Source organism: Ammodytes marinus (genome assembly GCF_949987685.1).
Source record: "Ammodytes marinus genome assembly, chromosome: 16".
Taxonomy (NCBI): domain Eukaryota; kingdom Metazoa; phylum Chordata; class Actinopteri; order Uranoscopiformes; family Ammodytidae; genus Ammodytes; species Ammodytes marinus.
This window is the reverse complement of record NC_137220.1, coordinates 1,141,404-1,154,507: the sequence shown is the minus strand read 5'-3', so window position 1 is coordinate 1,154,507 and position 13,104 is coordinate 1,141,404. Positions and strand designations below refer to the sequence as shown.

Genomic DNA, 13,104 nt, shown 5'->3' with positions numbered 1-13,104 from the left:
GAGGAACCCTTTGAACAAAAGTGGTAGTGTTTTAACCCTGCCAGCTGTTGTTCCTGAACAAGACCATCAGTGCAAAGAATGCTATTTTTCTATAGTTTTTCTTAATGCCTTTGTCATGGGTATACGCTCACCCAGGAACAACAGCTGGCGTGGTAAAAACACTACTGCTTTTGTCCAAAGGGGGCCGCAAGAATTCACACAAACCAGCCCTGCGTTCCATTACCCGTTCAACATGCCCTCGTTCACTTTCCCTAGGCACTTGCCCTTGGGGGAATCCCCGCCGCCATCTTAAGTGTTGTTCCAATTGTCTGGAAACTGAAGTGAACTTGGTGAGATAGACCCTCGGAGGGCTGAGTGATCAAGTGAACATCCATGGTCACTCCGAGGTGGATATCACCCACAGTGCATTGCAGTTCATCTTCTTCTTCTTCTTCTCCTTTTATTTTCCGGTAGACTGTATGCTTTTAGTGACATCGCGGCCACCCGCAGGACAAATATATATATATATATAAATATTCCAAAACGCCTCAATTAGGCTATCCTATTTCCATAGGAACAATCCAGTGAATGTATTGCAGTTACACATTGCTGCTATAACACCGATGGCTGCCAATTATAGGACTATTTAAAACAAATGTTTTTGGTTGAAACTAACATAAATAAGAAAATATGTCGGAGCAAACAATTTACATGTGTAAGTAACAATATCTTGATAATCTGAGTTACCGTGTCGAAATTCAATGTTTGTTATGCTATGGAAATGGCTTTCTGCAATATAGACTACCTTTGCAGAATGTTATAATTCTGTATTATTTGCATTCAGAACTACCTATGTAACTGACGGTCCATTGCGACTACAAGGGCAAGTGGGCAAGTGGGTTCCATTTAAATCTTCCGCTCCTCCCCCGCCCAGTCTCCCTCCACACTCCAAGTTCCCTCCGTGCGACGTATGCTGTTACGTCATACCAAGGGCTGAGGGTAAATGAACGAGGGGAAGTGCAACTACTATTGGAATGAAGCTTAAAAGTTCCTCGTAGCACCTTTTAAGTACTTGGGATTGAGTCGCCATTTTGTTGTTTGTGAGTATTTTTTCACCTTTCTTCTTGGTCGAGGTGTTTCCTGTACTGAGCGATCTCCAGCTCCAGTTGGAGTTTGATGTCCATGAGGTCGGAGTATTCGTGGCTCTTGCCATCCAGCTTCGCCTTCATATCCGTCAGCTGTTGTTCAGAAGCCGAAACCTGACGCTGAAAACCCGCCAGTATTTCACCGTAGCGATTCTGAGTCTCGGCCAGAGTCGATTCAAAACCTCCATTCTGTTTGGCAGGAAAACTTCACACTGATGTAAATATACTTAAAGGTGCACTGTGTAACTTTGTGTGTGTCAAGAGAGGTGAACATTTCCCAATGTATATTCTAAAATGAGTAAACAAACTTTTCCTCACAGGAAAATGTGATCCCTGGAACACTGTTTGAAGTTAGAAAGCTTCCTGAAAAGTTACTGTTGTTGTTTACAGCAGCAGGGCCCACAGTTTGGTTTACAAAAATACAGTGTTCTAGTCTAGTTGAACCAATTGCACATTAATTTTCAAATCAGATATTTAAAAAAAAAAGCTTATTGAGACCCAACACCCAACTTTGATATCATACTTTGATTAGTGCTATTTTAGACCAGGTTTACAGAGGCTTTAATATAATAGTGATTTGATGTTGACCTTGCTGATAGCAGCGTTCAGTTTGATCTCCAGAGTTTGAAATGTGCGTTGTTTCTCTCGTAGCTCCATCTCAAACGTCTGCAGCGTCTCACTGTTTTCTGCCACTTTGCTGTTCAGCTCGGCCGCCTGCAGACAACACAATAATTTAAATTACAATGAATACCTTTATATCCTATAACAAATGTATACAAATATTATCTTAAATCTGCCGAACTTTACCTGTAACACTTTTAATTAAGTACAGGCCCTCAAGCATTCATAATTTTATTTTTTTATTTAATTTAATTTGCATTAACTGAAATACAGTCACGTGACATTTACTTTATGGATTTCCAACTCATCATCACCAAACTTCGTACGCAGCCTAAGGGGACTGACTTAAGTTTTAGAGCGATAACTCAAAAAACATGGCCGGCGTTGACGAAAACGTCTTCGTGAGATCGGGCCTTTGCTGCTATTTACCAAAACGGCAACTGTTCGATCGGCCCCAAACTTGGGAACCGTCTTCGGAAAGAGCGTGGCGGCGGTTCGTTTTAATTGTACCTTTACTTAAACAGTTGAAGAAAAGAAGTTACACGTCGTAGGTATTTCTTAGGCCCTGTTCTCACGGTGAATATGTGACAGTTTTCCCGTTTTTGTTTTTTTTTAAAACCCCGTTCAGACACAATTTATCTGACATCTTCACTCGTGCACATGTTTTCAGAGGAAACGGGACGAAATCGATGTAGTAAGCATGCCAGGCCAGCAGATGGCGGTACAAGGTAGTAGTAGATAGCTTTTCTGGTACAATCTGATGCATAAAACCTTACTGAAACCGAAAATTAATGCCACTAACGTTCATAAAGCGGTTGGTGTAAGCTTGGGGTTACAAGTATTGTAAATGACAAGCTTTCTGTTCTCTTATTTCACTGCATTGAACTCGTGAAAACAGAAGACATGCTGATAGTGAAGGGGCTTTGTGAGCGGCTACTTTTCCTGTTAGGCGTACTTCAAAATAAAAGTCAACTCACGTGTGTCCAGTGAAATGCTGTTAATGTTTAACCAGTGAAATGCTTTTACTGTGAAGTGCTCCTTTTGCTGAACAGTAACTTAACCGCTGCGCACTGAACTATGGATAGTGTTTTTTAATGTAGAGAGAGCCGTGTACACAAGTTTATTTTGCTAGAAAAAGTGGCAGAGCACAAATCTTTCCCCAGACAAAGTGGCGGGTGCATGGTATCAATAACTAATAGACTACAGACTAAATTGGCGAGTGTTATAGGCCTATTTAAGCCCTGCATGTTATGTTGTCTTCTAACTTTATAACTCGCGTGTGGGTATTGACAGCAAATGTTATAGACTATGCATACGTGAAGTGGAGCCGGGACGTCAGCGTTACCAAGGGAAATGGTTTCGGTGTTCACACGAAACCAAAACCGTTGTGTTTTCCAAAAAATCCTCCCTGGGACGTGATCTCAAAAACTTGCGGTTTCATGCCTGCGTTTGCTGTTTTCATGTACATGATATAGTGCAACCGCGGGAATTTTTCCGCGTTTGCACCGTTTCGTGTTGCCGTGAGAACAGGGCCTTAGATAAAGTTTAAGAAATGTGGACATCAAAGTATGTGGTATATGAAGGTCCCACTATGCATACCTGTATTTCCCAATGGGCGAAACCTGCAGATGGACTGCAGACCCCTCCCTCCCACCCATCCACACACACACACACACACACACACACACCTCAACTTTTCATAATAACCCCCCCTGCATGTTTGACCATCCCAACTGGACCAACCAGCCCAACCTACCACACCACACCCTATCTCACAAATCAAATCAAAATCAAATCAGTTTTATTTTTCATACAATATGACACCCTGCCCTTATCTATCTATCTATCTATCTATCTATCTATCTATCTATCTATCTATCTATCTATCTATCCCTCTGCCCTTACACCCTTAGCTCGGCTGAGAAAAAACTCCCAGTAAAAAACCCTTTATCGGGATTACATTTTTTTTTAAGAAATCTCAGGGAGAGTCAACAGAGTAAGGGATCCCTCTCCCAGGACGGACATGCTGCAATAGATGTCATAAGTAGAGAAAATCACGAAGGAATTTGATCATTCACATTCACACACACACTCACACCTCAACTTTTCACAATAATCCCCCCTGCATGTTTGACCATCCCAACTGGACCAACCAGCCCAACCACACCCTATCTCACACACACGCACACACACACACACACACACACACACACCTCAACTTTTCATACTAATCCCCCCTGCATGTTTGACCATCCCAACTGGACCAACCAGCCCAACCACACCCTATCTCACACACACGCGCACACACACACACACACACACACACACACACACACACACACACACACACACACACACACACACACACACACACACACACACACACACACAACTTTTCAGAATAACCCCCCCTGCATGTTTGACCATCCCAACTGGACCAACCAGCCCAACCCACCACACCACACCCTATCTCACAAATCAAATCAAAATCAAATCAGTTTTATTTGTATAGCCCAAAATCACAAATACATTTGTCTCAGTGGGCTTTACATTTCATACAATATGATATATGATACAATATGACACCCTGCCCTCACACCCTTAGCTCGGCTGAGAAAAAACTCCCAGTAAAAACCCTTTACCGGGATTAAAAAAAAAATGTAAGAAATCTCAGGGAGAGTTGACAGAGTAAGGGATCCCTCTCCCAGGACGGACATGCTGCAATAGATGTCATAAGTAGAGAAAATCACGAAGGAATTTGATCATTCACACACACCCCTCAACTTTTCATAATAACCCCCCCTGCATGTTTGACCATCCCAACTGGACCAACCAGCCCAACCCACCTAACCACACCCTATCTCACACACACACACACACACACACACACACACACACACACACACACACACACACACCTCAACTTTTCATACTAATCCCCCCTGCATGTTTGACCATCCCAACTGGACCAACCAGCCCAACCCACCCCACCACACCACACCCTATATCATACACACACACACACACACACACCAGGGATGGAAATTAACACCCGCCACACGCCAAATGCGGGTAGATTTGCGTGCTGGCGTGTAAATTGTGTCACTTCACCCGCCACTGTGTCGGGTAATACTTTCCAGTCAGGTCCGATCTAATTTGCATATTTAATACATTCGTCATGAACATGATGACAGGGCGCTACACAGTTCAACAGTTTCTTTTTGCCTTTCTAGTCGAACTGAACTACGGCGCGATCCGCTCCGCTAGGAAATACTATCTGCGAGTTAACGTGTGGAGGCATAAGTCGACAAATCAATCGACTTACTTTGCCCCCTTTTTTTCTTCCCACAGCAGAGGTTGAGGTGCTGAAAATAAAGTGAAAACTGCGCTTTTCCTTTAAGCAGCAGAGCTGCCGCCGTAATGTTACAGTATTTACATCAAAGCCCTAATGGTCATACAAATGAGAGGCTTTATTTAAACGCTGTCCGTGCTTAGAGGTGATTTTAATTGTGTCGGCTGAAACAGAAACTAACGGAGGGATTCGGCTCACTATAGTCCCTTGAGTCGCGCAGTCAGTTTGTCGACATGGCTTTGTGTTTTAAGGCTCGAGACATACAATCAGATCGCATACAAACAGGGAAGCCTTTCCCATCGGTATCGCTAACGGGGAGAATATCCCCGGTTATTATTTGAGCCTCAAACCACAGAGTTCTTCCCCGTGCGGTGGCTCGCGCACTCACTAGTGATCTCACGGTGAAACGCTGCTTTGCTCGGACGAAGGCATCGTGTGTTTCTAGATGATTTAACGTCATAGTCTCAGACGAGCGTTTAACATTATGCTGCATCTTTTGCACTGCACTGTTTTTTATCAACAGTGAAAAAATGGTCCCACACCGGACTCTTATGTGTAGCTGATTACTTCATGCACGCACCTTGCAGAAGTGACGCTCCTGCAGCGCGCTCACGACCAGACGTGACACGGTGACATCTCCCATTAATAAAACGGCATAACTCCCTGATTTTCAGATTTCTATTTTTAAATTCGACTTGAGCGCAAGTGGAAAACCGGTCAATGTGTCGACACATTCACATCCCTAATGCATAGAGAAAGTGATAAACACTACCACACCACAAAGACTAATCAGACCTGCATCTCTTATTAGTTAATGATATGAAATGTTGATATTGTGCACAATATCAACATTTCATATCATTAACTAAAAAGAAAAAAGAAATCTAAAGGTAACTTCAATACTGTATTATAATTATTGACTAAATGATGAAAAAAAGGTGTCTGCAGGGCCAGTGAAAATATACAAGGGGCCAGTAAAACTCGGATCTATTGGCTAAGCGGGCCAGTTGGGAAAAAAAGTTGCATTGAACCCAGAGTATATATGGAGTTCAATTATACAATGTTTTGAAATAAAGATGGTGTGTATTGTGTATCATATATAGTAAGAGTGTACCATTTAATTTGCAACTCAGTTCCTTGGCCTACTTACAGTACAAATGACTTCTGATGGAAAACATTTGTATGAAAAACACTTTCATTAGCTATTCTTATTATTGTATTGTTTAACATTAACGCATATATTAAAAAAGATATTGCGTATAAAAAGTGGCTGGTAAAAAAGATGAGTGGCTGGTAGATTTTTAAATCTACCTGCCACAGTGGCTGGTAGGCAAAAAAGTTAATTTCCATCCCTGACACACACACACACACACACACACACACACACACACACACACACACACACACACACACACACACACACACACACACACACACACACACACACACACACACACACACACACCTCAACTTTTCATACTAATCCCCCCTGCATGTTTGACCATCCCAACTGGACCAACCAGCCCAACCCACCCCATCTCACACACACACACACACACACACACACACACACACACACACACACACACCCCACCCCACTTTCTTTACCCCATAAAAGGAGCCGATTCTCAGCCAAATCTTCACTCTCTCTCTCCCATCTCTCCACAGAACAACCGACGGAAGCAGCCATCAGCCATCATGCTTTCTTTCTCCAGCCGCAGTAGCCACATGACGAGCCCCATGTCTGTCTCCTTGTCCTCCCGTCGAGTGGGCAGTGTCTACGGGGGGGCTGGGGGCTCCGGAGTGAGGGTGTCCAAGTCCTCTTTCTCATCCAGTGGATTTGGAGCGGGTTTTGGTGGTGGCTGTATCGATTTGTCCAATGGCATCGATGCGACGATCAACGAGAAGGGAACCATGCAGAACCTGAACGACCGTCTGGCCACATATCTGTCCAAGGTATTTATTAATGGTTTATCAAAATGTTCAGCTCTGGAAAAAAAAATGAAGAGACCAGTCTGGATTTTTTCTTAAAGTACGTCTAAGGAATTTTTAAATATTTCTGAAACAGTCTAATTTTTTCCTCTGATGATCATAAATAAAATGCAACAGCAAACGAGAACATCAGTGCAAAGAATGCTATTTTTTATATAGTTTTTCTTAAGGTCTTTGTCATGGGTATACGCTGACCCAGGAACAACAGCTGACGTGGTAAAAACACTACCGCTTTTGTGCTAGAATTAACACAAACTTAACGTTTCTTGGAGCACCTTTAAATCTTCGTCTCTACATTACTTATTGAAAATGCTCTTACTGCCAAAATTAATATTGGGAATTTTGGTAGAAATGTTGTCAGTAGTTTATAGAACAAAACCAACATTTTATTTCACTCAAACAGACACTGAACATTTGGAGTTGTCTCTTAATTTTTTCCAGAGCTGTTATGTTGTAGAATGCTTATTATTTGTTTTCTTTTATTTGTGCTTGATAAGTCTATGATATACATTTATTAATTCAAAGTTCCAGTTTGGTTAATAGAATATTACATGCTTTTTAATTCATTCTCATTTGAATTTTCCTTATTATTATTTTTTTTGTGATTTGATTGGATTTTTTTTATTATTTCGATATGTCTATAATAGAAATGTATTCATTCTTTCAAAGGTGCACAGTTTGGAGACGGCCAACACTGATCTGGAACTGAAAATCAGAAAATTCCTGGAGAGCAAAGCTGCACCGGAGGCTCATAACTTCCACGCATTCAGCGTCCGCATTGCAGAGGCTCAGAAGAAGGTGAGGACTTAAAATCTAGGGCGAAGGTTTTAGTAGATAAAACAAAATCAACTTTTTGACATATTCGCAGATACATCAAGGCAATGGTCACTCATAAAAAGGTTTAATATTAAGAATTAGATGGGTTTTTTATACATTTTATAGTAAGAGAATATAGAATTTTTTTTTATAAGAACTGCAAGTCTAACTCAAGTTTTAGTAAAAAAAAAGTAGAGTAAATGACATTTGAACAGCAGAAAACATGTATATTTATCTAAAGTAGCGAGACCTGTCTGTTAATAGGGAGTTGGGGCGGGGGGCGGGGGGGTGAGGGGGGTGAAAGGTGTTGCCAGGTAGCTAAGCAAAGAAAATACATTCAAGATTAACTTGGGTAGCTAAGGATTTAAATGAAAAAAAATATAGGGGAGAACGGGGTAATCTGAGCCACTTTTTTACATTTGCTCCCCTCTAAGCGAGCTAAAATGATTTATCACTCAAGTTTACACATTTCCCATTAATTCAGGATGTTTCCTTGAAATGGGCATTAGCAGAATTTTTTCAAGACAAAGGGCAGTGAAGATATGATTGTTTTAAAAAAAGTTGTCATGTGGCTCACTTTACCCCAGCTGTGGGGTAAACTGAGACAGACCAGAAAAATTAAGGGGGTAAACTGATCCACTTACTTTTTCCACTCTAAACTACCATAACAACACAAATTGTAACAGTTAGAATCCTGAAAACTAGCCACACATTCCAGAACTAATGTCGGACTAGTAAAAGAATGATGGGGTTTGGTCAATTAAGCAAAGCAAATGTTCTAAACACTTGAAAGTAACTCAAATCAATCAAATCAAAAACAACATATTATAATTCAAAAGGTTTGAATAAGATTCAAATGAAAGATAGAACCAGTTAGATTAGAACACAGTCTGGGGGTCAGAACACAGGACCCTTAGAGCCAGCTTGTGTCTGGGGGTCAAAGCATAGGAAAATCAGAACCAGCGAGAACAGCCTGGGACTCAGAACACAGGAGAAGACCCAACTGGAATATAACATCAGACTGTCATACTCTACAACTAGGCCTACTCTACATTCCAGCCCTGAAGGTTACAGGGAAAGATGAGAAGGTGCTCTTTCCGTGTGGTTGCCCCAGGTCGTCTTCCTGGTGTATTTCCTTGGCATGATGGCTTTTCTACAATGTGTATGACATTAAAATAAAACATATGTTATGTAATATTAAATTAAAATATGTTTAAGACTAAACTTAACTTGTGCCTCATGGTGGGGGAAAGTGACACAGTGGCTCACTTTCCCCCACAGCATTTGGCTCACTTTACCCCACCACCACAATTTGAGAAAAAACTACCTCTCTTAGCATTTCAGGCTAATCTTTAGCTAATATCATCACATGGTTTTTATATGTTGGTAGTTCATCAACACGTATGATAGAAGTTTTTCTACGTGAATACATTTGCTTTGGCACAACAGTTGATTAAGTTGACAGCAAGAACATTTACTTTTACATGCAAAATACCTATTTTGGTGAAAAAAACATGCTTACCACAGCACCATGAGGTCCTCTCTTTCAGGGCCATGGGGAAATGAGAGGGGCTTGAAAACATATATCTCACATGAACAAAAATGTTTTCCGTTGCCTAGATACAGGGGTTGGCTCACATTACCCGATGCCTCAGATTCCCCCGTTCTCCCCTATATTAGGCCTATAGAACGTCTAAATTATTATTTTTTTGTTATAAGTTGTCTGATTTGTTTATTTTAAAGTGGGAAAGTCTCCTGCAGTATTTTCACTCAGTTTTTTTCTTCCTTCCCGTTCAGCTCATCTACGCTGCCCGCGGCAACGCTGCTCTCATCCTCGGCATCGACAACGCAAAACTGGCCACAGACGACTTCAAAGTCAAGTGAGTTTGGAACTGCATTAAAATAATCATATCTTTATTTAACTACTATTCATCCATCTTTAACTAATTTAGTTGAGATTTTTGTTTCAGAGTATTGAGAAAAACTAATGTTGAGATAATGGCTGTTGAAAAGGGTTGTATAGGAGAAATATACAGACGCAAACAGTCAAGGTTTAGTCAAATAAACACCTCAATGTACATTTTGGACCTTTGACTTACGACTTTTGTTACTGAAACTGCATTACAATTATATTATTTTTAAACTCACATTCAACTATCTTTAACGGACATTATCTCAACATTAGTTTTATTCAATGCTCTTGACCAAAAACTTCTAAATCACTTACATCAACTAAACTTTCCAAAACCATTCTGAGCACTATTCTGAAGGTTATTACAGAAGGATTTGTTCATATGTTGTTCATTGTCCGATTTATGATACATATTCTCCTTAAAAACATGCTGAAAATGAATTTTTAAGACCTGTCCATTGCATATGTTTTTATGGAGATTAATTGATTTGGATTTCATGTGTCTTCCAGGTTTGAGGCTGAGCTTAACATGCGTCAGTCTGTGGAGGCAGATATCGCGGGTCTGAAGAGAGTCCTGGATGAGCTGACCATGAGCAGATCAGACCTGGAGATGCAGGTGGAAGGTCTCACAGACGAGATGTTACAACTCAAGAGGAACCACGAGGAGGTGAGAAGCTTTGACATCTTAAAGTCTCTGCGAGGAACTTTTAAATATTTCTGAAACATTTGTCTCATTTTAATATCTCTAATAACTAATTATGCGTAAAATTTGTATCTGTCATTAAATAAAGATATCTTTAATTTGGATTGATAAATAGCCAATATCTTGCTCTTTTCAGGAATTTAAATTTTTAGATAGATAGATAGATAGATAGATAGATAGATAGATAGATAGATAGATAGATAGATAGATAGATAGATAGATAGATAGATAGATAGATAGATAGATAGATAGATAGATAGATAGATAGATAGATAGATAGATAGATAATCCTTTAATAATCCTTTACAGGAAATGACAGTGCCACAACAGCTTCAAGACAGACATAACAACACACTCACATTATTAAAACGAAAAGGAGAATTGCTTGTAATCGTTATAATAAACTAATGTATTTTTCCGAATGCTTTTCCCTTGTAGGACCTGCGTCTGCTGAGATCTCAGATGGGCGGACAGGTGAATGTTGAAGTGGACGCTGCTCCTCAGGAAGATCTGGCCGCCATTATGGCCGGAATCCGGGAAGATTACGAATCCATCACCAGCAAGAACCAGAGAGAGCTGGAGGCATGGTTCCAGGCCAAGGTGAGAACCTCAAAAATCAGTTTTCCGCTGTCAAAACCCTATTTCTAGTAAAATTACAACTTTTTCTTTTAAAATTTTAAACAAAAAATTATGTATATAGAAAAACATTTGTAAAAACCTTTTTTTTTCTTGTAAAATTTGAATGTTTTATTTTTTCTTGATTTTTTTTTAAGTCTCGTAAAATTAAAGTTAAAAATCCTGTTTTCTAATGTTGAGATAATGTCCGTTAAAGATGGATGTATAGGAGAAATATACAGACGCAAACGACAAGGTTTAGTCAAATAAACACCTGAATGTACATTTTGGAGCTGTTATTCATGACTTTTGTTGCTGTTTTCCCTACAGACTGCCGAGCTGAACTCTTCTATCACTGTCACCACTGAAACTCTGACAACGACGAAGTCTGAGATCGGAGAAATCAGAAGAACCGTTCAGTCGCTGGAGATCGAACTGCGTGCTAGTCTCAGCAACGTAAGAACTGATAGACTGATGGATGTTATAGGCGTTTGTGACAGTTTATAAAGTGTTTCAAAACATGTTCTTGTAATATAAGAATCTTTTTAGTAAAATTTTAAATATTTTCCTATAAAATTCGAAAAATATTCTTATACATTTACAATTTTTCTTGCAGACTTTCTTTTGTTTTGCAAAATTCTCACAATTTTTTTTTTTTCCAAAATTACATTTATTTTCTTGAAAAATTAAAAACATTAACTTATTTATATTATAGATGTTTATGACGGTTTACACAGTGTTTCAGTGTAAAGTCATCACACTGAAAAAACATTGAATATTCCTCCCTCTTAATATTAAGACTTCTTTCTAGCAAAACAACCAAAACATTTTCTTGTAAATTCTTACAAATTTACAAAACAAATAAAATAAAATAAATCTACTTTTTGATGTAAAATTACGACTTTTTCTTGTAAGAAAGATTATAGACTATATTACATACTCCCATACTTTTTTACTCTTCACTTTAATGACTGGGAGACCTACGTTATCAACATACTGTTTAAGTGATTGCTGTATGAAATGTATAGAGAGAGATTTAACACGTATATAAACATAAAAATATCACTTTCTCTTCCCTGTAACAGAAAAGAGCTCTGGAGGCCACGCTTGAGGAGACTAAATCCCGATACAGTGACATGATGTCTGGGTACCAGTGGCAGGTGTCCACCCTGGAAGACCGACTGACTCAGCTGAGGAAAGAAATTGACTCTCAGCGCGTTCAGTACATGGATCTGTTTGACATCAAGAGCAGACTGGAGCAGGAGATCGCAGAGTACAGGAGGCTGCTGGAGGGAGAGCCCGAGAGGTCAGCCTTCATTTGATTGGTTTGATTACTCTGTTTTGTTGGGTTATTTAGTAAATGTAAACAGACTCCACTTATAAAGCTCTTTTCCCTGGTTGTTCACAGATTACATTGTTTTGTACACATTCACCCATTCACACACACATTCATACACCGATAGCAGCAGCTACCACGCAGGGTGCAAGCTAACTATCGGGAGCAATTCGGGGTTCAATGTCTTGCCCGGGGACACTTGAACATGAGGCGGGTAGGCGGGGGATCGAACCTCCCACCCTGTACACCAGAGGTGAACTCCCTACCCACTTCGCCACTGCCGCCCAGTGTGTGTGTGTGTGTGTGTGTGTGTGTGTGTGTGTGTGTTTGAGTGTGAGTGTGAGTTGTGAAAGTTAAAACAACTTTCATCTTATATTGATTTTTACTATTTCAGACCAGGTTTATAGAGGCTTTTAATACTTCATACATTTTCTGTTGTTTGAGTTTTAAATTAAACAATTTTTTTTATCAACAGCACCACCAAGACATCTACCACCACAACCAGAGTGGTGACCATCGTGAAGGAAATTGACGAACATGGAACAACTCTTACAACAAGCAACTAAATGGAACTTAGTCGGCCAATCAGAAGCTTTGACCTGTAAACGAAGTCTGTCTGGGGTTCTTCAATAA

The 13,104-nt window shown here is 40.0% G+C and overlaps 1 protein-coding gene across 1 annotated transcript; it reads left to right on the top strand.

Moving 5' to 3' along the window:
• Positions 1-6,795: 6,795 nt before the first annotated feature.
• LOC307262945 (keratin, type I cytoskeletal 50 kDa-like) lies at positions 6,796-13,037 on the top strand (the record flags this gene model as incomplete). The annotated part of the gene is made up of 8 exons (XM_080043966.1): positions 6,796-7,053; positions 7,759-7,887; positions 9,703-9,785; positions 10,328-10,484; positions 10,959-11,120; positions 11,466-11,591; positions 12,221-12,441; positions 12,947-13,037. 8 exons carry the CDS (start codon positions 6,796-6,798, stop codon positions 13,035-13,037), a joined length of 1,227 nt encoding a protein of 408 aa, XP_079900092.1.
• Between the last annotated feature and the right edge of the window lie 67 nt (positions 13,038-13,104).